This window comes from Bos mutus, chromosome 19 (genome assembly GCF_027580195.1).
Source record: "Bos mutus isolate GX-2022 chromosome 19, NWIPB_WYAK_1.1, whole genome shotgun sequence".
Lineage (NCBI taxonomy): Eukaryota > Metazoa > Chordata > Mammalia > Artiodactyla > Bovidae > Bos > Bos mutus.
The window spans coordinates 29,567,048-29,590,279 of record NC_091635.1 but is presented as its reverse complement, the minus strand read 5'-3'; the positions used below and the strand labels follow the sequence as shown (position 1 = coordinate 29,590,279).

Below are 23,232 nucleotides of genomic sequence, written 5' to 3'. Positions count from 1 at the left end.
GTTCCCACATGTTTGGCTCTTCCTTCTAGGGGAGCAGCACTGTCCATGCCCGTCCAGCCTCCTACTCCCTCAGTGCTGAGGTCTTCCTCGCAGAGTTGTGTTGGTCAGCAGATTCTAAGGGCATAAGCTCCATGGTGGGCCCAGGTGTGGGTGAGACACATGGCTTCTGTTCATAATTCACTGGAGGAAAAAGAAGAAGTACTAAGGAACCTCCAGAGCTGGAGGAGGCTGAAGCTAAAGCCAGTTACCATTCCCTGGGCTCTCCCTCCCTTGAGCCCGCCCTCACCATCCTGCCAACATCCCCGGCGAATGTCACCCCCTTGCTTGCCCGCTGCTCCTGGGAGCCGGTGCTGCTGCCACTCAGGGAGTTCCTTCGCATGATGCCTGGGTGCAGGATGGGGAGGGAGAGCACTGAATGAGGGAAGGGGCCACAGGGAAAAGTGGGGGGCTAGTCCCCCCACAGCAAGGGGCAGATTCCCAGGGCCTGAAAGACAGATCACTAGGGAGGGGACTCTGGAACAATGGGAGCTGGTGACTTCTGTCTCACCCGGGCCCAGGGGCTCAGAACGCTGCAGGCTGTTGCGCCGTGAGGTGGGGAAGCTGCCCTTGGAGAGGCGGCGCTGGCGGCTGGACAGCATAGCAGCAGGGGCCACGATCCCTGGTGGGGGCTGCTTTCCAAGCCTGCTATACAAGTCCTCGATTTCCTGTTTCTGTAGTGTCTGTAGTGCCTCCACCTCTGACAAGTGCCTGAGGACACACCAGGGCCGTGAGAGGGCTGGCCCAACACTTAGCTCTGGCAAATCCACCTCCTGACCACCATTCTCCCCAGACTCACTTCTGCCGAAGATTCTGCAGCTCAGCCCAGAATTCCTCGTCCTCTCCACTGCTCTCGGACTCCTCACTGCTCAGACACAGGCTGCTATAGGAGTAGCTCATCCACACTGGGCTAGGATGGCTCAGGGGTGGAGGGCTGCCCCCTACTTGGGGTTCCTGCCCATCGTCCCCTTCCTCTTCAGCTCCAGCCCCTAGGCCCTCGGCTGCACGGTCACTTTCAGCCAGAGCCTCCCTGGCCTCTGGCCTGGCTCCAGCACTGTCCTCTGTGTCCGAGCTCTCCGAGGTCAGCTGAGGGGTTGGAGGCTTCAGGGAGCCAGAGGGAGTTGGGGATGCCAGCTGCAGGGGAAGAGACTCAGCTGGCTCCTTGGATGAAGTCACTTGGAAGCGCCCAACAAGCTGAGGCTTTCCCTCTGCAGCAAGACAAAGAAGGCATCATGAAAGAAGGAAGAGAAATCGGTGGTAGGAAATAAAGTCACTGAGAATGATGGGCAGGGGAGAGTCAGTGGTCAAAGGTCTCACCTTTCGAGATGGGCACCAATCTGGCTTCACCCAGGAGTGGCTGACCAAGATTTGGAGAGGCCTATAAAGTGTGGGTCTGTGAGTAGAGAAATGATCCAGAATGAAGCCCACCCGCCCCTCCTCCCGCCGCCCAATCATCCCTCTTGGTTTCCTACTCACCTCACTCTCCACCTCAGCTGTCAGAGATGAACGCCACTCCTGGCCACAAGGAGTACAGGGAGTGGGAGGGGGCAGGCTAGGGAGAGGACCAGGAGGAGCTGGAGGAGACTGGGACAGGAGCCCAGGGGACGGGGACAGCAGGGACTGAGCCACGGTCATCACAGCCAGAGAGAAGGCACTAGCCAGAGAGAGGAGAGGGGCTGCGGTGGTGGAGGGGAGGGGACAAGCAGAGGGGCAGAGGGGAAAGGAGGGAGCAGCGAGAGTGCCCTGGAAACAATCGGGGGGGAGAGAACTCTGTGAAAACTGAGCAGATGGGACTGGAAACTGGGGTGCACTGGGGGAGAGTGGAAGTGGATAGCTTTGGGGGTGTGGAGAGAGATTTGAGGAGGCCTGAGGAGAAATTGGGGAGAATGAGGAGGGGTTGAGATGACATGGGGGAGAAGTGATGGGAAGGATGGGACTTGGGAAAACAGGAGTTCCAGGAGAAAAGGAGCTTCCAGGAGACAAGGGGGTTCCAGGAGAAGATGCGGAGGTGGAAAAAGCTGCCCAGCATCTCTGCTCCAGGGAGGTGCTGCTCTGGAGCTCTGCTGGGAAGGGAGGGAGGGGAGGTTGAGATTCCAGTCCTCCATTCCCATGGAGCAACCCCAGGGGTGGGATGAATAGGGACAGAATGCAGTACATACCCCTGGATGGGTCTGGGGGGGACCCCGGGAGAGCAGGCAGTGGTGCTGACTCCTCCTGAGAGAGAGAAATGTCACAGTGGGAAGAGCTGAGTCTTAGATGGAAAATTTGAGGCTGGGCTTCTTAAGCCAGGACTCATGAGCTTCTGTGAGTCCACAGATGAGTTTCAAGGGATTCAAAAGTGTTTTCAAGAAATATTTAGTGGTAAAGGGGCATGACACCTGCAACTTACTTAAATGGTTCCAAAACAAGAATGCATGGACACACACGTGGATGGGAGAGAGGAAGCGAGAAGGCTAAAGCTCATGTGACAAGACACTACTAGCCAATCTAGACAGAGCACCTAGGGGTTCTTTGTACAACTATTGCAACTTCTCTGCAGGTCTGAAATTATGTCAAAATACTGAGTTAAAAGTATGCACTGAACACATTTTTCTGGAACAAGAGTCCATGGCTTTCATCAGACTCTTAAATGGGGGCAGAGCCATTGTTTTGGGATCCTAGAGATGACAACAAGTTAGATCCAAGGGGACTGGTGGAGGCAAAAAGTAATGAAGCCTGTAGCAGAGTCCCATCCCCCTGGAGGTGCCCACAGGGGTCTGACCTGGGGACTCAGAGGGTCTTCAGCAGCCTCCACAGGGCCAGTATCTCTCTTCAACAGGGTCTCCACTCGCTGGATAATCTCCCGAATCCGGTTCAGGAATCCAGCTCGCTCCGAGGGTAGAATGAACTCATTGTACACCTGGTGAGAATCAGTAGGAAGGGGAAGGGGAGCTCGGTTAATTCCACTTGTCCCTTTCTTTAAAAAACCAACCCTTCACCCCACTGCTTCTGCTCATCAATCTAAAACAAGTATTTAGTAAGCATCAGCTGTGTGCCATGCACTGTGTGGTTGTAAGGAGAAATACAGCTTAGAGGAAAGGAGCTAAACTTCATAGCATGCATGTTTATACCAGATCTTTACATATCTTATCACATTTGACACCAACAACAGCTTGCTGTGGTCTCCATGTGGTCTCTTTAGAGTTATGCTAACCAATGCTCAACAAGGTGCAGTTCAGTCTTCCCAAGATCACGAGATTTGCACCCAGATCTTTCTAAAGCCAAAACCTGAGTTATATTTCCACTGATGCCTCACCTGTTTTTGGACACAACTCTGCTCATACAGCTTGTAAAATGTGCCACACAGATTCACATAAACACAGCTCCACAGAGTTAAGTAAAAATAAGGCAATATGTGATAAATGTAACATTCAGGTCCACAAACACTTAGTGAGTGTTTTATGTGCCAGCATTCAGGTCTACAAACACTTATTGAGTGTTTTATGCACCAGGCATAGGCTAGATTCTTTGAGGGAACAAGGAAGCAGAAAACACTGTCCTGGTCTCAGAGAAGCCCAAAATCTTAGTGGAAGAGACACACACATACATAATTCAATAGACTTCAAGTCAGCCCAAGGCAGGTAAGGCATTTATGATTGAGGTACAGATAAAAGTGCTATTCCCGGAGGGGGAAGGGAGAGCCGCTGTTTAATGGGTAGAGATTCAGATTGGCAAGATAAAACAGTTCCAGAGACCTATTGCCCAACAATATGAATATACTTTACACTACTGACCTGTGCACTTCAGGATGGTTAAAATGACACACTTTATGTTATATGTTTTTTACCATGATTTTTAAAAATGCCATTCCAGGACTTCCCTGGTAGTCCAGTGGTTAAGACTCTGTGCTCCCAAAGCAGGGGGCCTGGGTTCAATCCCTGGTAGGGGAAGATCCCACCTGCCACATGGCTTGGCCAACAATAAATAAATAAGTAGAAATAAATAAAATAAAACACCATTCCAAGAAGAAAGCAGTTCATAACACTTCAGGGGACAGCGGGCAGCTGAGATGGCTCCAGAGCTGAGTCTTGAAGGATGACTAAGAAAAGCAACCCTTTATTGAGTACCTACCACGTGTGGACATTTCCCATACTTTTATCATTTCACTTCTCATACATGCTATATCATTTCTCATATATTACATAAGAAAAGTGAGAAGTGTTAGTCACTCAGTTGCATCCCAACTCTTTGCTATCCAATGGACTGTAGCCCTCCAGGCTCCTCTGTCCATGGAATTCTCCAGGTAAGAATACTGGAGTGTGTTGCCATTTGCTTCTCCAGGGGATCTTTCTGACCCAGGGATCAAAGGCGGGTCTCCCGCACTGTAGGCAGATTCTTTACTATCTGAGCCACCAGGGAAGCCCATCAGAACATCTTTGCAAAATAAGTAATATCCCCTCCATTTTACTGATGAAGTTCAGAGAGATTAAGAAACTTGCCCAAGTTTGCCAAATTAGTAGCTAACAGAGCTGAAGTTGGAACTCAGGTCTTATGTGAACCTCCATCCTTTCCTCTGTTCTGCACTGTTCTGAGGCAGCAAAGGGCACATTCACAAAATAGCAAAGACTGAAGTACAGCTGAGAGTGTTGTGAATTTTAAAGGTCATACTCCAGAATTTGAACCTTACTCTGTAACCACAGGTAGCCACTACCGATTTGGGGGCAAAAAAGCAAATTTAAAGTCTTGAGAGAATTCTGCTGCAGAGAAAGAGAGGGTGGGCTAGTAAGGAAAGAAAAGAAGGCAATGGACCCTGGGTTCAGGGACAGGGTCCCTCTGGTTGTGTGGGATCTGAATTGGGCTTGAAAGCCCATAGAGAAAGCTCCCAGGGAGAAAGACTGCTGAAAAGATGGAAGCAGAAGCTGAAAAGGCAAGTAGGCCTCTTCAGAGGACCATTCAGAAACCAGTGTGGCTGGATGAAAGATTCTTGAAGGTCTGAGTGGCTTGACAGAAGTGGATAAGCCTGCATGCCAGGTGCTGTTTTGTCTTTGTCCCTGACACAAGCTGAATGACATGATGGAGAGGAAGATTTAGAGGGAGTTCCTGAAGTCTGACGTTTCCTCCATTCCCTTCCCTCCCGCATCCCAGAGGCTGGCAGCCACTGCCCCCATTCCACTGAAACTGGTCTCCCACAAAGACCTCCTCCTGACAAAAGCCAGTGTGGTCTTGCCTCAGGCCTCACCCTATGCCTCCTCGAAGCAATCTCCTTCCTCAGTTTTTACTAAAATATTCCAGAGTTCCTTCTGTCTCAGGTTCCAATTCTGTCCTTTGATAACCTATCCCTGCTCCCCGTTCCGGAACTGGGGGTATCTACTAAGATACTCCTCTACCTCTGGCTTTGCAGGCCCATCTTCTCTCATGCTCAGCTCTGTGCTGAGACTCCCAGATCCACTCCTGCCAGTCCTGCCTGACCCATATTCTGCTTACTTATGGAGGATCTTATCTTGCCTGCCCCTCTGTCATTCAAGCTCATCATGATACCCCCTCCAAAAAACAAAGCCATACTCTCATTTTAAAACTTATCTCCTTTGATGGCCTATTCCTATGAGTTCCTCCAAGCTACAGGTCACCCTTGATAGCCCTTGCCCTAACTCCCTCTCATGTCAACTCATCAAGTATTTACTGACCATGTTCTATGTACACTGTACTATGTCAATCAATTACTGGATGACACAGTAGGTTATTTTTCCCAAAATAACCCCCAGATTCACCCCTCTTCTTCCTCCCCCTCCATAATCCATTCTCTCCTTGGACCATATCTAGCTTCTTGCGTCCATCTCCCAACTGGATACCCTACCCACAGCCCTCTCCCACATCCCACAACAGAGCAGTCTTAAAACCTATTCTCACGGTGTTACACACTTAACTCTTAAGACTCCATTACACATTACACGCTCACATTACATGCTTAAGCCCACATTACATGCCCAACCTCACTTCTACAAAACTTTTTTTAAATTGAAGTATAGTTGACTTACAATGCTGTGTTAAGTTCTGCTGTACAGCAAAGTGATTATATACATATATGTATATATACACATTCTTTCTTAATATTCTTTTCCATTATGATTTACTACCTAGGATACTGAATATAGTTCTCTGCTTTACAGCAGGATCTTATTGCTTCCAAGAGGAACCCTTAATTCCAGTGACAAAGGTCTCCTCAAGAAGCCCTCCCAGCCCTATACTTCAAGTCACTCCCTGTTCCCATGCCTCTCCTTTGCCATACCACCACTAGACACGCCTTTCTACTCTTCACTGCCATTCCGACTCATCTGTCAAGACCTTGCGTGAGTCCTTCCTCTTGTGCTGCTGACCCTTCCCTTACAGCCCATCCTTTCCTTATAGCCACAGCATCACGTGTCTAGTGTGCATACACTTCACTGCAGCACTTGTGGATATCTTGTGTTAGTCTCAAGTTGCTCCAGCTGAGGATCCAAACCTCCCTGGATAAACAGAAATCTCCTCCCAAACAAAGGCAGATAAGTCTTCAGTGTCACGGCACTGAGGGCCCGCCAGCTTTGAAACCCTTGTCCTTGGATTGTGGGGGGTCGGGGGGTGGGGCAGTTCAGCACCCGGGGACATCAGGAGGGAGACTCTTGTCTCAGATCATTAGAATGTGCTCTCATCTCTCCCTCACCATGGCAGCTGCGATCTCTTCTGGGCTGTCCCCATCCAGATCAAATCGGAAGGTCACCATCTTGCTGTTGTGCGTCTGCAGCTGGCATTCAACCACTCTGTCATTCTGGTCTGAGACCTTCAGAGTCAAAGTCAGCAGAAGGGAGGAGGTCAAGCTCTGTCTTCATCAAGTGTCCCCACCCTTCTCCACCCAAGTCACAGTGGCCAGATTGGAACCGGAGAGAAGCAGATTCTGCCCCCAAAGTCTCGTATTTAAAACATGACTGGTGGCCTCTTGGCTACCAGTAACACAGTGCTTCTCGCCTTTTCTGGCTGACCGCACTCCCATCACTGACAGTTCCATCCAGGCCCTGCAGGTTATTCCCGAACTCCTGTGCCCCTTCCTTACACTTGTGACCCAAAGCCGGGATCGAGGTCTACGCCGGAGGTTTTTCCCTGGGGGTCTCCTCATCCGTTCCATCCCTTCTCCCACATCACTAAGGCCTGATGCTGCATCTGAGGCATAACTGGAAAAGGGAAAAGACACTGAACCCCAGAGCTCCATATAGCTCACCTTGAAGCCCCCACTCAGACCAGAACTTACCTCTCTCCAGGGGAAAAGTCATTGCCGGGGCCAGAACGTGGAATGGATAGAGCAAAAGCCTGAAACAGGATATAGGTTCATGAGGTCAGGGGAGGATAACTTGTTGGGTTCCAAGAAGACGATATCAAGGGTGCTGGGGTACTAGGCAGAGGGAATAAAGATGAGGACAAGAGTGGTGGATTTCCAAGGACATGGGGCCAGGTCATAGTGTTGGGTTTTACAGGGTGAGAGCTAGGTCATAGGCTTGGAATAGCTGGGAGCCCCCCCATGTGACCCCCTCTCACCGCGGGCAGGCGGAGATGGGACTCAGCGGGGCTGGATGGCACCCCACTAGGGGGCTGAAGGGCAGGGTCTGAGGCATCCAGGAAGCCGGAAGAGCTGAGGTAGCCATCAGTCTCGCAATCCGCTGGTGGGGGAGGGAGGGGATCAAAAAAGGGGAAATAAAGGGGGGTGATGGCTGAGCAGGGGACTGCCTGAGCAAGGAGGGGGCCTGGGGCTGTGGGAGAGTTCTTTCCCAGAAGGAGCCCTGGCTAGATGTGGAAGGCTGGGTAAGTGACAGTGCTGTTGGGTTAAACGTCTGGGTAGGGGGGCAGAGGTCAAGGGTTCTGGGATGTTAAAGGTGACTTACAGGTGGTAGATGAATAGCTGGCATGGCGGAAGAGGAAGGGCTGGTGCTGGTCTGCCTCTGGCTCCTCGGGCTCAGGAGGGAAGGCACTGGAGGGACCAGGAGTCATGGGGACAGCTGCTGGTGGGGGTCTCGGCGCTGGGGGGAGGGCCTCCAACTCCCTAGCTTTACGCAGCTTCTCACGCTTTCGCTGGATGGCAGCAACCCGTTCACGCACTGCACGAGCCACTGGCTGGTAATCAGCTTCACACACTAAGCCCAGGGCCACCTGGAGTTGGAAGGGTGAGGAACACAGTTTGAGGTGAGATTCACCGTCTCCCAACAAAGCCCCATCAGGACACCTTCTTGAGGCCTCTAGGATATACAAGAAAAGGAACATATATTGATTACCCACTGTGTCCACAACTGGCATTTTTTAAAAAGTCGTTTATTTACTTGACTGCGCTGGATCTTTGTTGTGGCAAGTAAGATCTTCAGTTGCATGTGGAATCTAGTTCCCTGACCAGGGATCAAACCTGGACTCCCTGCATTAGTAGCATGGAGTCCTAGCCACTGGATCACCAGAGAAATCCAACTGGCAACTCTTTACCATATCATCATTAAATCCTTCCAGCAACCTTCTGAGATAGGTCTTATCAACTCTATTTTAGAAATAAGTAAAGTAAGTGACCAGTTCAAGGTTATACTCTAAGTCAATTGTTCTGGGGGGATGGTGGAGAAAAATATCTGTAGATATTTTTAGTTGTCACAACTTGGGGGGTGATCCCACCGGGATCTACTAAGTTGATGCCAGGGATTCTTCTCAACAACCTACAACAGTATAGCACAGTCTCCCAAACAATGATGTCACTAGTGTCAAAGTCAAGAACCTCTGTATGTAATGGATCAGGTCCCAATCTCAGGTCAGATTTGAGCTCGGTTACAGAGACTGACTCCTATGTCTTATTTCAAACACATTCTTAGGTTCTTGACCCAGATCCACCAACAGATGATTCCCACCCTTTCAACTGCATTTTTCCATCAAGAATATCATACTCTTTCCCTTCCCACCTCAGACCTTCCTAAACCATCCCCACATTTTCTGCCTCTCATATATGCCTCTCCTGGTCCACCAGCTTCTATTCATTATCCTTATTCATTTCAATAACAAGCTTCGCTGGACAGGTAAAGGAGGTGGGGCAGGATGAGCTGACTCAAAATCTGAACAACCTGAGTCAGTTGTGCCACTTGCTTGCGACCTGGTACAAGATATTCAGCTTCTTTGAGCTTTCATTTCCTCAGCAGTAAATCAGATAAAATCACTCTATGCAGGGTTGGTAACAACCATCAGATGCACGTGAGAGGGCTCTAAGATGTGGGTGGTTAACTGAGTTCCCATCACGTGCTAAGCACTGTCAGGGGCAAAAGGGTCAATACACATAGTCTCTGCCCTCAAGACCTTGTAGTCTTGTGGAGGAGAAAGATGGGAATGTATCCTGGTATAAAACAAGACTGATGGGGACCCGTCCAGTAATGGAGGGCCTGCTGAAATGGAAAGACGCATTTAACTTTAACTCTAGAGCCGACAGGCTTTCTCAAATGCACGGTTCCAAGCATGAAGCAAGATCAAGAAAAAGATGGGGTGGGGGAAACAAGAAAGGGAAAAATAGATAACACGGAGAGAAGGACAATTAGGGAAAACCGGATCAGCAGGAAGTTAAAACAGGGAGGTTGAGGGACCCAGGGCTGGAAAAGGAAATCTTCGACTTGCGGAGAACACTAAGTGTGCCCGCAGGTGCGTTAAGGCGAGGGCAGCAGGGAGACACTCGTAGGAGACTCGGAGAGGGCTTCGTTGAGCCCACCACCCAGACAACCCACCACCCAGACAACCCACCGCCCAGACAACCCACCGCCCAGACATCGCACCCGCAAGGCACTGGCCCCTCCGGTTGAGGTCCACACGCCCCTCATACGTTACGCAGCAGGTATGCTGTCCTCCGCTCACCATCTCCTGAGCCACCTCCTCTGCCGCGTCCCGGCCCAACTGGAACAAGAACTCGATGGCCTGGTTGTCCCGTGGGCGCCCCTCGCCGCGCGTCCTCCATGCGCAGCCAGAGCTTGAGGTCCGGCTTCTCTCCGTCGTCCTCCTCCGCCAACTCCACGTGCACGCCGCGCTCCTCGCGGAAGAAGGCGTGAGCCAGCAGGTCGTGGATGGTGAACCTGAGGGCGGTGCCAGCTTGAGCAGAGCCCCACCGCCGCCCGCCGCCCGCCCTCCCCATCACCCCACCCCCCTCCGCCCTGCCCCCTCCACCCACCTCTCATTCTTATCCGTGCGGATGCAGCCTTCAATGATCTCCTTTACCTCGGGCATCTTCACCTTGTAGAAGCTGTTGGGTTTCGTGCCCTGGGGAATGTGGTTGCATGAGGCCTCCCGCTCTCTGTGCCCCAGCTCTCTGCTGACTTCCCCCTCCCACCCCGCCCCAGCCCGAGGCGGCAGCGCTTGCAGTTGCCAAAGCACCGGCTACGCGTTTAGAAGTTGTGATTTCAAATCCCATTCCCCCCGCCCCGACCCCCCACCCCCACCCCCACACACACGTATCGACAGTGCGACCTTGAACCAGGCTCTCGCTGAGCCGGTGTCCTCATTTGTAAAATGCAGGGCAGAACATTTGCCCTGCTCACCCCGCGGGGCAGCGGATACGATCGGATGAGAGATTGGATTTGAATCATCTGTAATCTCTAGGGAGCGCTACACACATCGTTATTCTAAAAAGCCTGTATTGGAGAGGCCGTGAGTGCATCCAGTAACCTTCAGTGTTCACCGGGGCGTCTTTGTGTCTACCCCGTTTTCATTAAGGGAAAGGGCATTGACCGCGGGGTGGCCGGGGCAGCCAAATGGAAGGGGGACTTGTGATTCCCTCTCCTCCCTCTCACCGAGGTGACCTTGCGGTAGATTTGAGCGGCATTCTGGCACTCTGAGTAGGGGTACTCCGAGGTCGCCATCTCCAGCATGCACATGCCAAACGCGTACACGTCCACGGCCTCATCGTACTTTTCCTCGTACATCTCTGGGGCCATGAACTCCGGGGTCCCTGCAGGATCCACAGCAGACGTTAGTGCCTCCTTTCTGGCTTCGTCCCTCTCCTTGAAAGTACAAGTGGGGGTGGGGGCAACCCCGCGAATTCCGGAGTGCAAGAGACTCACCCCTTCTCGTCGTGTGTGTGTGTGTGTGGGGGAGGGGGTTGTGGGGAAGAGGACACGCTACAAGTCTCATCTTCCCCGTGGTTTTCTAACTCCGTGGAGGGGTTCTAACTCTAATTACCCTTCTAAATCTACTAGGGGCAGGGGGTCCCCAGGCTCTCTCCTGACAGGGGAAGGGGAGGGAGGGTAGGAGTGGCAAGGATCCTCCTGGAGCGACGCACCGATGACGCTCTTGGCGAAGGAGGCGCGCTTGAGCGTGGCCAGGCCCAGGTCCCCGATCTTAACGGAGCCCGAAGGGCCGGTGATAAAGACGTTGTCACACTTGAGGTCTCGGTGCAGGATAGGGGGTACTCGGGAGTGTAGGAAATGGAGCCCCCGCAGGATTTGGCGGCTCCAGCGCTGAAGGACTCGTGGTTTCATCTCACGGAACCGCCTCAGGTATCTAGGGGAGGACGCACAGCTACGGTCAGAACAAGGAACACAGAGGATGGGGAGGGAGCCCACCACTGGGAGGTTCTCCTCCCCCGTAGCCCCACCCACTCCCGCCCACGCATCTGCCGCTAGCTTCTCCTAGCACAGATCCGCGCCCAGTCTCAGACAGAAAGGCAGTCAGGGGGTGTGGCAGGTAGACAGAAGGTTACAAAACGGGTAAATTCAAGATATGGCCGCCGCCAAGGTGCTGTGGAAGCGCGGAAGGGATGACTAGCTTCCCCGGACGTGGGGGAGGGCTTCCTAGAGGAAATAACTTTTCTGTGGTGTCTTGAAGGATGAGTAGGAGTTCAAGGGTGAAAATGGGAAGAGATGAAGACCTTGCAGGCAGAAGGAAGGCGTGCTTAAAGGCACGGAGACAACAAGTGACGGCACAGGGTGGGAGGAGGTGCTGGGAATTTGCTTTGTCCGGAATGTAGGCTGGATCCTATAAGGACTTTGTGAGCAGTCGCTAGAAAGAATGGACTTTATCCGGAGGGCGGTGGGATAGTTCAAAGGGGTTTTAAGGAGAGAAGTGATAAGACCAGATTCCAGGAAGATAGGATAGCTTGGAGAGGAGAGGGGTAGCATGGTGGAGGACTCTTTAGGGGGCACTGCAGGCCTCCAGACACTCAAGAGGCGAGGATAAGAGAGTGAGCCCGGTTTGGGACCTGCGTGTACAGTCTGAGGAGGCCAGAAGCAGTGGCGACCTCCCACCACCAGTCCTCCCAACTACCACCAGCAGGCGCGGAGCTCACGTCTTGAGCGTGCCCGAGGTCATGAGTTCGGTGACCAGCACGATGCAAACCTGGCCCCTCAGCACCGACTTCCAGGAGTCGTAGAAGCGGACGATGTTGGGGTGCTGCAGCCCCTTGAGCATCTCCACCTCCTCTGAGAATCGCTGCCGCTCGGCTCGAGACAGTTTCCGAGTCTGTGGGGTAGGGGACGGGGATCACGGTCACCTCAGGCCCAGGACCCCCACGAAGAGGGGGATGGGGACACATGCGGCGGGGCTTGGAGGAGCGGTGAGGGTAGGAGCCAACAGATGGGACTGTGTGGGTGGGATCATTCGCCAACAGGATTGTAGACCCGGAGTTCCCGGTTTGCGCCCCCTGGGCCGCTCCAAGGACACGCCCACTATGGGCCTGGGGCCGCCCCCTGGACCCCCTCCTGGACACAAGAGCTTTTATGCAGCCCGGTCCAGGAGCTCTGAACTCAATAGCGCCTTTGTAGCCGCCCAGGCCGGCCGTGGGGCGGGAAGGGACGCCCGGGGGCTGGCAGCGGGCAGGCAGCAAGCAGGCAGGCGGGCAGAGAATTGGGGCCGGCAAGGGGATTGGCCTCAGAAACTGGTAACTGCTAGATCCAGGGAGAAGGACTGCAGAGGGAGGTACAGACAAAGAGAGAAGGGATCCAGGACCAGGTGCCAGGAGACCGCCCCCTGCTCCATAGCTGTCTCGCTTTCCCCCATCTCCTTCCTCCACCCCCTCTAACCCCTAGTTTGGACGCTTCTCCTGGCCTGGCCTAAAGCCTGGGGTGTGGCACTGGCAGGCACAAGGGGCAAGCTCAGTGCCAGGGCTGGAGGGGAGGACCCTTCCTCCAGGCTCTGTCCCCTCAGTCTGAATCCAAAGCTACTAGCTCAGACTTAACTGGGTTTCCCCTCTATGGGAGGAAGGTCCTTCAAGCCAGCATACCCCTAAAGCCCATGGGGCTCAGTGCTTTTGGTCTGGGGAGAGGATAGCTCAGGTAGGCAGTGGGATGAGGAGCAGGACTGGACTCAGGCCAGGGCTGGAGCTCCTGTCTCCCCCTCCCCCAGCCATGGCGAAGTCCAGAAGTTTGTTCCAGAAGGGATGTGGGAAGGCCCTGTCCTGCTACAATAGCCCTGTATCTTCTGGAAGTGGAGAGGACCCTGTCCCAGCTCCTGGCCTCCATCATTCCAGCCTTCTAATCTGCAAAGATCCAAGGCAAGGAAAAAGGAGGATCAGGGTCACACTGAGGGTCTCAGGACTTAAGGGGAAGGGAGAGGAGGAGACAGTGGGTAACCACTGCAGGAAATTGGTGAGCCACCCCTCAGGTCTGAGCTGGCTCCCTACCCAATTTCCCATCTTATTTTCTTTCCAGCTCTCAGGGTTGAGATGGAGCCGGAAAAGTAAGAATGTCTTAAATCCACAGGGGAGCTACCAAACACCACCTGCCTCAGCTTATCCTTCTGCAGCCTGGAATCAGCCAGGTCCATGGATCATCAGAGCAAGTGGGACAAGTGTCCGGACATTTGACTGGAAAAATACATCCCCCTTGCTGCTGTTCCCTGGGTCTCCCATCCCAAGACCTCCAAAGGTCCCATCCCGTGGCATCACCGAGGGAGCGCCCAGCCGCACCTGCAGCTCACACCAGGCCACCTCCACCGTGGTGTCGGTGTCCAGCCCTCGATACACCGTCTTGAACGAGCCACGTCCAATCTCGATGTCAAACTTGAGGTATCGGCCGTCCGGGGACGTTGCCACAGCCTGGGTCTCCGTGTCCTCTTTTTCCTCTTGCTCCCGCCGCCGCTCCCGCGCCGCCGCCGCCTCGGTGATCCTCGGCTGTTCCCCGGACCCCGACCCTCCTGTGGAGCCGGCGGGCTCCAAACGCTCGGAGTCTGCAGGCTTCACAGGGGCGCCCGTGGTCCACGTGCCCTCAAGGGGCTCTTCAGAGCTGGGCGGTGGGCTCATCGCGGGGCCGGAACCAGCGGAGTCCGGCGGATCAGGGGGCTCCGGAACGGGTGAGGCTGGCTGGGACCAAGAGCTCAGTAGCCCCAAGTCGACTGAGCTGCGGCGGCTGAGACGGGAAGAGCGCGGCCGGGGCTCAGCCTTCCCGGAGAAGCGGCGCACCCGGCGGGAAGGGGGCCCGAGGCGGGGCGGCCCCGCCGCGACAAGGGGCGGCGGGGGCCGCAGGGGCAGGTCAGCCTCCGCCTGGGACATGGGGACTTCGGTCTCTGGGGCCGGGGGTGCCAGCATGAGGAAGGACCGGGCACTGCAGGCGGTAAGCCGGGAGGCCTGACAGGACGACTGGCTGGGTGCGCAGTGCTCCGGCTGAGCTACTGGGGCCCCAGGCCCGGCTCTCCTGCCCCGCAGCTCCGCCCCCACCCCGCCTACGCCCCGCCCTTACCCCCCAGAGCCGCCCCCTCGGAGCTGCCAGTGCAGTGGAACCCCTGGCGCAGCCCCTCACCTCGGCCACTGCCCCGCCCCCGGCCGCTGGCCCTCCTCCTCCTGGCCTCCCGGAGCACCCGCCCTCAGTCTCTTTCCGTAGCCGGAGCCCGGTGAGAGACTGTGTCCTCGCGCACTAAGAGTGCGCAGACCTGTTTGGGGGAGCACCTTACTAGGACAGGGAGATGAAACGTGACCGCGGCTCCCCGACCCTAGTAAAGGGGGGTGGTGAGGAGGAGGCTACCATCAGTCTGCACGCCCCAGATAAGGTAGCGCCACCCCCTCCTAATCGTCCAGAATGGCCTCGGGCCGACAATACAGAGGTCTGTGGAAAGATCTGGTTTTCTCCGAAGTCGCAGTCCCTCGGGGCTGCGCAGGGATGGGTGTGTGCACCACAGAGCCAGCCCCTCCCCCAAACCAAGGACCGGGTCACCCATCCTCTCCACTCCCCACCTTAACCGCAGCCTGGCCCTGGCCAAAGTGGCTGTTTTTGCTCTGTGGGCTCTCCTTCCTCCCCCCTCTGTTTGCCAAAGTTTCCAATAAACCAAAGTCCATATCCGGTTTACTCCCCCTCAGCTCCCCTTGGCCTCAACTACCAGAGCCAGACCAGATGGATGGAGGGAGGGGCTTCAGCGTCGTGCAGGACTTCCTTGGGGAGGTGGTGAGGGAGGGGAGCCATTAAGTTATTCCACTGCAGACACAGAAAGCCGAGGTCCCCAGTCTGTGTTCCGTTAGCACTCCCTCACACAGCCCACCCAGCAGATGTAAAACTGCAGGCTCAGAGTCCCCCAGTGCGGGATGACCTCTCCCCTAAGGTAGGTGGGGATTCACTCAGCATGGTTACCAGATCACAGTACTCCCCTTGCTCATTCCAATAGTAACTTCAGCAGCAGGCAGTGGGGTTAAGCTTTTTAATAATCATAAATCAGTGCTGGGCCCCAGCTCTCATGGCCAGGCCCCGTCCTGGGCCTTCTATCTTCACATTGCCTGAAGGGCTGCCTGCAGCCAGGGCTTTGCCCATCCCCTAGGAAGGATCCAGCACCAGCCTGAGAGGAGGCAGTAGCAGCTAAAGGAGTGGGGGTGGAGAGTGGGGTTGGGGGAAGAGAGAGAAGCTTGTGCAGGCCATGTGTGTGTGTGTACTTACGTGTATGACACAAGTGAAGTGTTGGGTTTCAGACCCTGGCTCAGGAGAGGTGGGACAAGGAGAAGCACATTTGCCCTCCCTGGCACCTCAGCCTCACCGGATCCCAGGGACAGACAAATGGGATAAGCAGGAAACCCACCCGTGGACTAGAGCCCTTTTGAGTCAGGCAGAGTCACAGATCCAGTCTGTGGGGACACTTGGTCTGTCTCCCTTTGAAAGCCCTGGCAGGGTGGGAGGTAAGAAGTAAAGGGAGATAGGTCTCTGCTAGAAGAACTTGACACCTCGGCCATCGCTGACGGTGATGATCTCAGCCTTGTGCTCCTGCTGGAGGGCTTGCAGAGCCCGCAGTAGGGTTGCCTCATCCAGCCCGTGGAACTCTGGACAGGGAAAGAAGGGCAGTCAGGGACACACTGCTCCTAGGGGCTCAAGGCCTCTGAGGAGAGCAGTTGAGCTGGAAGCAGAGAACTTTCCAGGCCATCAGTACTGCTACAGCTACCACCCACCCTTTCTGGGTATTCTTCAGGAGTAAGGGGTGGAAGAAAGCCTGAGTCAACATGAAACGAGAGTTCATGCTATTTCCCCCTTCCTGTTTGCTCTGTCAGACTCAAAGCCTACACACTCTTGCCCCATCCCCCCATTAGTGTCTCGATATTCAAGAGTAACCCTATTTGCTTGTGAGCCACAAAAAAGGGGCCCTGACAAGTCCAGGGAGGTCAAGGCTCTTGTCACTGGATGCTGTCCCTAACTGCGTCTGTACCCATTGGTAGGACCTGTCCTAACACACTGAGGTATAGCCATGCTTCTGGCCAGGAGACTGCAAAGATCCAGCACAGGTATCTGCCCTATCCTAGTAAAAAAAACAAAAGAACAAAGGTGGGAGCCACGGGCCAGCTGCGTATCTGGAGACACGGCAAAGATACTGCAGGGAGCTATGAGAGGCAGGAGGCAAGTCCTAACAGGCTTGCACAGCACACCCCCTGCAGGGCCCAGCTCTTAAGTCAGGGAGCTTGCTTTCCAAGGAAGCCTTCAGCTTTGCCTGGCCTGAGTGGTGGGCTGGGCAATGCTGCAGCACTTAAGTCATGGCACGATGGTGGGAGTAGCAAGTAGAGGCCTGCAGGAAAGAGGGGAAAGCCAAGCGCTGTAAACTACTGGGGCAGCTAGGCCTGGCAGAAAGGGGAGGAGCCCCCTTTACCCAGCTCAGATTGGTACTTTTGATGATCCTGGGGATCAACATATGGAGTCAGAGATAAAAGAGCTAAGAGAGTATTTACACTATGTAAAAATCAAAACAGTATACAAATCCCAGTCTGGCCAGAAACCAAAGTATTCTAAAGGGCTGGGGATGGGGGTGTTGGCCCAATCCCTTCAGCTGACACCCACAGATCCTGAACTCTCTATAAGAATAAAGGGTGAAAGAAAGCCTGAGTCAACAAGGAATGGAGATTTCAGGCTTAATCTCCTGCCCTGGTTCCTCATTCAGCATCTACACCAATAATTCTTAACTTTTCATCGGTCATAGACACCCTTCAATATCTTATAACATGGAGGACCTCACTGGCAGTCCACTGGTTAAGATTCCATGCTTTCACTGCAGGGGGCACAGGTTCAATACCTGATGAGGAACTTAGATCCCTACATGCCCTGTGGCGTGGCCAAAAATGTTTTTTTTTTAAGTCTTAAAATATGGACTTTATCCCCAGATAAATGCATATACACCCCCACAGACAAAGACTGTGGGTGTTCTGCATGTGAATTCAGGTGGTTTATAGACATCTTGGACACGGGTTAACAACCTTTGTATTATTTAGTATTTGGAATTTAGACAAAAACATGGGAAGTTTGAATGTCAACTAAACAAGATTACAGAGAATTCACATGACAAAACTGGGGGGAGAGGGAAAAGCATTACCCTCATCCTCTGTGTCTTCCCCATTGGTCAGTTCATACAGGGTGAACACGGAGTTGTTCTGGCCACTCTTGGAAACCTATGGACACAGAATACAGGGACTGAGTAAGACCCAGGAATTTCCTGGGAGAAGGCAAACTCCCAGCTCCACCTCTCTGACCCAGGAATGATACTTATTCCCAAACCAGAGCTGTCACCTCAGCAGAGGAGTGGCCGAAAACCCACAAACCCTACAGGTGCTATATTTATACATGTATACACATGCTCAGAACCACTAAACCACAGGCCTTCACGTGTCTGAGGAATGACCTCTCATCCTGGTTGTTTTCCTGTTCAGAAATGGGTGGTGTATGTTTGTTATATTTGGGTTGTTGCTGCTTCTTCCCCTCCTCTCTCTCTCGGGAATGTTCAGGGCTGGTGGTGACCTGGAATGCAGGGGAGAGAGGCTGTCCCCACACCCACATTGGTTCAGAAAGTCTCATTTATATTGTGGGCAGCCCCATAAGGATGTAGTGGGGGAGGGGGTCCAGGTTTTTTTTTTTTTCTCTTCCTTTCCCCATTTATCTTCTGTGGCCAGAGGCTCCAGCCAACAGTATTCATGGTTCCCAGTACTGCATTCTCCAAACATGGCCTCACACAGCCCCTGGCCTTCTACTGGCAAAGACAGGGAAGTTCTTTGCAACCAGGGAAACTGAGTCACTGAAAGGCTTGCCTGGAAGACCTACATTTCCTCTTTCTGCCCTCTCCCACTTTGCTCAGTGTGGATCTGAAAACACCAGGTATCTGCTGAGCATACAGTCATTCTCCTTTGCCATGGGTCACTGTGTCAGAATAGTCTCACCCACTGATAGATGAGCTTCCCCCATTCTTCTGGCCTCCGCCACATGATCAGGAAGCTAGACTTGTTCTTATCCAACCACTCGAGATTCCCTGCAAAAGATACTTATGAAAGCATCGTGCTCCAAGAAGAGACAAAGAGGCAAACTAAAGGTGGAACAGAGTGAAAAAGACTCAGCTTTCAGAAAGAGCAATTCAAAAATTGTTTTACTATCTGCAAGGCATCCATTCTCTTCTTCAGGTCTTGGGGCACAAATGGAGAAATTTCAATTTTGTAAACCAGTGTGGGGAAAGAGCCCAGGGAATTAGGCTACTGTACAGAACACTCTGGGTTCCAAGCCAGGAGAGGAAAAAAAAGTTCTTAAAAGAAAAGACTTGTGCTAATTTGCCCTCAGGAGAACCCCACTAGGAAAAAAAATAAGGAATCTGATGAACTGGACCCACCTTTCTTCCTCAGTTCCTCTAACACAACCTGGATTGATTCCACGGGCAGCTTCCCTGGTTTAAGGTTAAGGGAATGGCATTAATGGAATGAACTGGTGGGATGAAATTTCTCAGAGCCAGGCTCATGCTACGGAACTACCACTCTTCTCCCTCCTACACACTGAGATGTGCAATTCCACAACAGGATGTAAACTGGCATTTCCTGCATACTGGGGAGGAGGAAGGTAAAGAGAAACTAGTCTGATTAAAAGGAAAAGCTTTAGGGACTTCCCTGGTGGTCTAGTAGTTAGGATTCCGCACTTCCAATGCAGGGGGCCCTAAAATGCCAGCCAAAAAAGAAAATGTGTTTTGTTTTTGTTTGTTAAAAAGAGCTTTAGAGAATGAAAGGTACTATCATTTCTCACTCCCTGTCCTCTCTTCCTCCAACCATTGTCCAGATATTTTAAGGATGAACCAGGCAGCAAAAGAAAACCATCCTTACTTCCTGGGTGAGGGGAGTAGGCTGAGAAAATTACTAAAGGTAATGCTAGAGTTTGAGCCTCATACAGAGGGACTTAAGTTTCAACAAGTCAAAAGGGCTCAGGTTGAAAAACCCTGGTACTTGGCTTCAGGGCCGAAAGTGTAAGATCTGAACGACACCTAGGTACTCATCACTGTATAGGACAAGAGGGAGTTGGTGCTGCATTGGGGCAGGCGTCGGGGGTGGGGGGCGAGGGAATGGATGTCAGCTACACAAACGGGCTCTTTCCCAAGGCCGGTCTGAATGGGAACCTGTCTTCTGTGGGTGAGAGGGAGTGTGAAGTCTGGGCATGTGGGAAAGGTGGAAGTGCATGTGTGTGGGCTGTGGAAGTGCCTGAGGGAGGATACGCTGGAGCTTCACGTTGTTGAAGAGCGGGCTCTCCTGGGCTTCCATCACCGTCATGCTGGACTGTTTGTGCAGGCGGCAGAAGGTCAGGACCAGCGAGCACCAGGCGGCCAGCTGCTTCTGCCGAGTGTCCACGTTCGGCTGCAACCTGCCGGGTGAAGCGGGTGGGGCGCAGAATTAGAGGACTTGAGAGAGGGCGAGCGGCAGCACTTGCCAGAGGAGCATTCGGGGAAGAAAGTGAGGGACTGAGGGTAATGGCGACCGGGTCCATTCTCCCCCTCCCCATTTGAAGCATTAGGGCTGAGCCCGGGGTCCGGGGGAGGGGAGGGAGGTCCATCGGGGCTTCTCGGGGTCTAAGCCTCACGTAAAGAAAGGTGGGAAGCGATACTGCCACGGCCACTCGAAACTCATCGCCATCGTAGTACCCCAGGAAACCCGGGACCCGCCGGCAAAGGACTTCCGGTCTCCGCTCCGGCACGTCCGGACAGAAAGCGCTGCAGAAAGGTTCCGGGAGCCTCTGGGGAGAGAGGAGGCCCAACCCGAGGGATCTTCGTCAGCCCGTTTGTTGCCATTATCCCCATATCCTTACGAGCTAGAGCAGAAGGGGCCCCGAGAAGTCTTCTGATTCCACCTCAGAGAGAACAGTGACTTCCCCAAACTGGCACAGTTAGAACTGCAAGCAGAACCCAGGTCTCCAGGACCCAGCCTAGGCTTGTTTCCACTATACGGGGCTTCTTTTAATATTAACGTTTGTGTCGCTTTTAACTTAAACCCTTCACAGTTCCCCTCAATTCCTGTGTCCTTCGACTCCATCTTCCCCAGGAGCTCATTTGTAGCTTTTATACCTGGAAATGGCTCTGCTTCCATGATTCAGAGCTGCCATATTTGAACACAGCCACCTCTGTCTCACCTCTCCCATGTCCTCTATTTCTAGTCTCAAGTCCCGGGACTCCATTGGTCTTAGGACTTCTTGCCTAGCCTAGACTACTCAGTTCTGTCCCCTTGCCTGCTTCCCTGCTGCTCATTTTCCAAACCAGAGTTGTCGATCACTGCCCACCTATTCCTCAATCTTCTTCACGCCTTAAACCGTGTAGTATTACTGACAGGGGAAAAAAAAAGTCACCAGAACTTTCTGATTGCGTCTCAGATTCCCTGACTGACGTCACTGCTGTTCTATCAGTGCGGCCCAGTGATGCTTGGACTTTTATTGATTCCCTGTCACATTCCCTGTCACAGTTTTCAAAATTTTCCATACACATCAAGCCATTCCACCAGTTCCCATCTCTTGGTACTTTGCAGAATGCCCGTCTCTTCTATTTTTATGAGATTGAGGCCATGCTTGTGAACCTCTTAGTCCTTCCTCTCTGTCACCACACTCATCTCTCAATTTCTTTCACTTTTACTCCTTTGCCCACTCCACACAGCTTGTGGGATCTTAGTTCCCAGACCAGGGATAGAACCCGAGCTCAGCAGTTAGAGTGCAGAGTCTTAAGGGCTGGACAGCCAGAGACCCCCCTGACAAGGCCAACCCTTTGGCATCTGTTTGGCTCTCCTTTCCCATTTCCTCCAGGACTTCTTTGTGCATCATCTTCCCTTCTTTTTCCCTTTCTCCTGGCTCCTCTCCTCTAGTCTACATATGCTGAGGTCATCCCTACTTGAAAATCTGTAGTTTCCTTGACTCTACCACCCTCTCAATTTCCTATCTGATCTCTAACATCTCCCCACTGAAGTCCATCTTTCACTGTGTACAGTCCCTGGTCCACAGAAGTGCCCAACAAATATTTGTTGAATGACTAAATGAGTGAACCCTTCGATGGATAATGTTCTCTCAAAGGGCACCATCTCCTTTGCGTCCATTGGCTTTCTTTATCCTTGTTCTGCTGATTCTGATCTTTCCCTTTTGTTTTCTGTAGTCCTCACTGTATATGTGTGCATGTTTTCTAAGGACATCAGCTTTCTTTAGTATACCTTCTCTCTGGGAACTCTCATCCCTCTCATGGCTTCACGTGGCATTTCTCTGCAGAGGACTAAACCTGTATTCCTAACTCCAACTTTTTTATAGTACCAGCAGCAACAAGATCACTCCCATTTCCAACTCTCTATGTCAGAAGCCCTTCACTCCCTGGTGTGTTACATCTTGTTCCATTGTTATATTATACATATATAATATGTATATTTTTCTTCAAGCCAGCTTCTCCTCCTAATGGCCCTTTAAATATTATTACTTCCATCATTGTCCTAGTAACTCAAATTCAAAGCCAGAGTCAGCTCTAACCTCTCCTCTTGTTCACCTTCATATTGAAATCCTGTGGATTCCCTCCCCTATTTTGCCTTTTCCTACTTTTTAATTATTTCCTGTTTCTCCATTATAGCACTCCTTTGGTCCATGCCCTTGTTTTCTCAAACCTGGATTACTGCAGTAATTTTCTAATTCATCTCTTTTTCTACTGTCTCCCATAGGAGAATCCTCACCATTTAAGGCCTAGTCAGATGCCAGCTCCACAATCACTCCCCTGTGACCTCAGCTAGACTGCACCTTAGCTAAATGTGACTCCTCCTTCCTTTATACTCAGATGACATTTGGCTTGTATCCCTTGCATAATTCTCATCACACATTCCATTGTTTTTGTTTGTGTCTGCACATGTCAGCTCCCTTGCCAGATGAAAGACATCAAAGCAGAACCAAGCCTTATCTAACTTGTCTTCCCAACACAATAGGCTATTTATAGTGACTTACACCGATATGCTTTTGATGTATATTAGTAAAATGCATGAAGGTAAATATGGGCCAAAAAGAGGACAGATACATCCTTGGAGAAGATAGATGCATTATGGGAATAGAGCAAAGATTCTCATGGTGAAACCTCAAAACATCCTAGGGAATAAAGTGTGTCTCAGAGAATAAATAGATATATTCCAGGAAATATATAGATATATATCTGTAGAATAGACAGGCAGGTCCCAGGAAGTGGCTGTGTACTCAGGAAGGCAGATATTTCAACAAGGAAGGAAGGAGAGTTCCTAAAGAGGTGCCAGGTGCCACAGGGAATAAACAGGTATCTTTTTAAAGAACAAAGCTACTGTCTAGATGTTTCTGATGACCTGGCAGGTTTGTCCCAGGGAGAACTGAAGGTGAAGGTTCTGTGGTGTGACCTGGGCCTCACCATCCAAGGAACATACAGGAATGTCTGTATACAGAAACGGTGGGTCACCAGGTATGGCCCTTAACAGTGGGAAAGTGTCTTATGGGAGCATAAGCACAGCTTAGGAAGCTAAAAGAAGCAGCC

The 23,232-nt window shown here is 52.4% G+C and overlaps 2 protein-coding genes across 2 annotated transcripts; both read right to left on the bottom strand.

Annotated features, from left to right (window-relative positions):
- Nucleotides 1-22: 22 nt before the first annotated feature.
- Nucleotides 23-14,685, bottom strand: WNK4 (WNK lysine deficient protein kinase 4). Its single transcript, XM_070389874.1, is given in 20 exon segments — nucleotides 23-180; nucleotides 287-384; nucleotides 548-747; nucleotides 836-1,244; nucleotides 1,354-1,414; nucleotides 1,513-2,099; nucleotides 2,196-2,250; nucleotides 2,798-2,935; nucleotides 6,713-6,829; nucleotides 7,100-7,217; nucleotides 7,295-7,353; nucleotides 7,579-7,700; nucleotides 7,923-8,187; nucleotides 9,904-9,985; nucleotides 9,987-10,118; nucleotides 10,214-10,302; nucleotides 10,833-10,990; nucleotides 11,321-11,541; nucleotides 12,326-12,498; nucleotides 13,943-14,685. Coding segments are annotated over 20 exon segments (3,705 nt in total). The 5' UTR covers nucleotides 14,561-14,685; the 3' UTR covers nucleotides 23-177.
- Nucleotides 14,686-15,646: 961 nt separating this feature from the next.
- Nucleotides 15,647-20,467, bottom strand: VPS25 (vacuolar protein sorting 25 homolog). Its single transcript, XM_005899178.3, has 6 exons — nucleotides 20,310-20,467; nucleotides 19,948-20,093; nucleotides 19,081-19,134; nucleotides 18,641-18,729; nucleotides 17,803-17,878; nucleotides 15,647-16,270 (listed from the first exon to the last, which is right to left on the bottom strand). Exons 1-6 carry the CDS (start codon nucleotides 20,360-20,362, stop codon nucleotides 16,158-16,160), a joined length of 531 nt encoding a protein of 176 aa, XP_005899240.3. The 5' UTR covers nucleotides 20,363-20,467; the 3' UTR covers nucleotides 15,647-16,157.
- Between the last annotated feature and the right edge of the window lie 2,765 nt (nucleotides 20,468-23,232).

Excerpts from the sequence above, each read along its gene's own strand:
- VPS25 (XM_005899178.3), bottom strand. The coding sequence starts at position 20,362 with ATGGCGATGAGTTTCGAGTGGCCGTGGCAGTATCGCTTCCCACCTTTC. Across the intron at positions 19,135-19,947 it reads CAACAACGTGAAGCTCCAGC|GGAAGCTGCCCGTGGAATCA; the intron begins GTATCCTCCCTC and ends ACCTTAAACCAG. Across the intron at positions 16,271-17,802 it reads GGAAGACACAGAGGATGAGG|AGTTCCACGGGCTGGATGAG; the intron begins GTAATGCTTTTC and ends TTCCCTGTCCAG.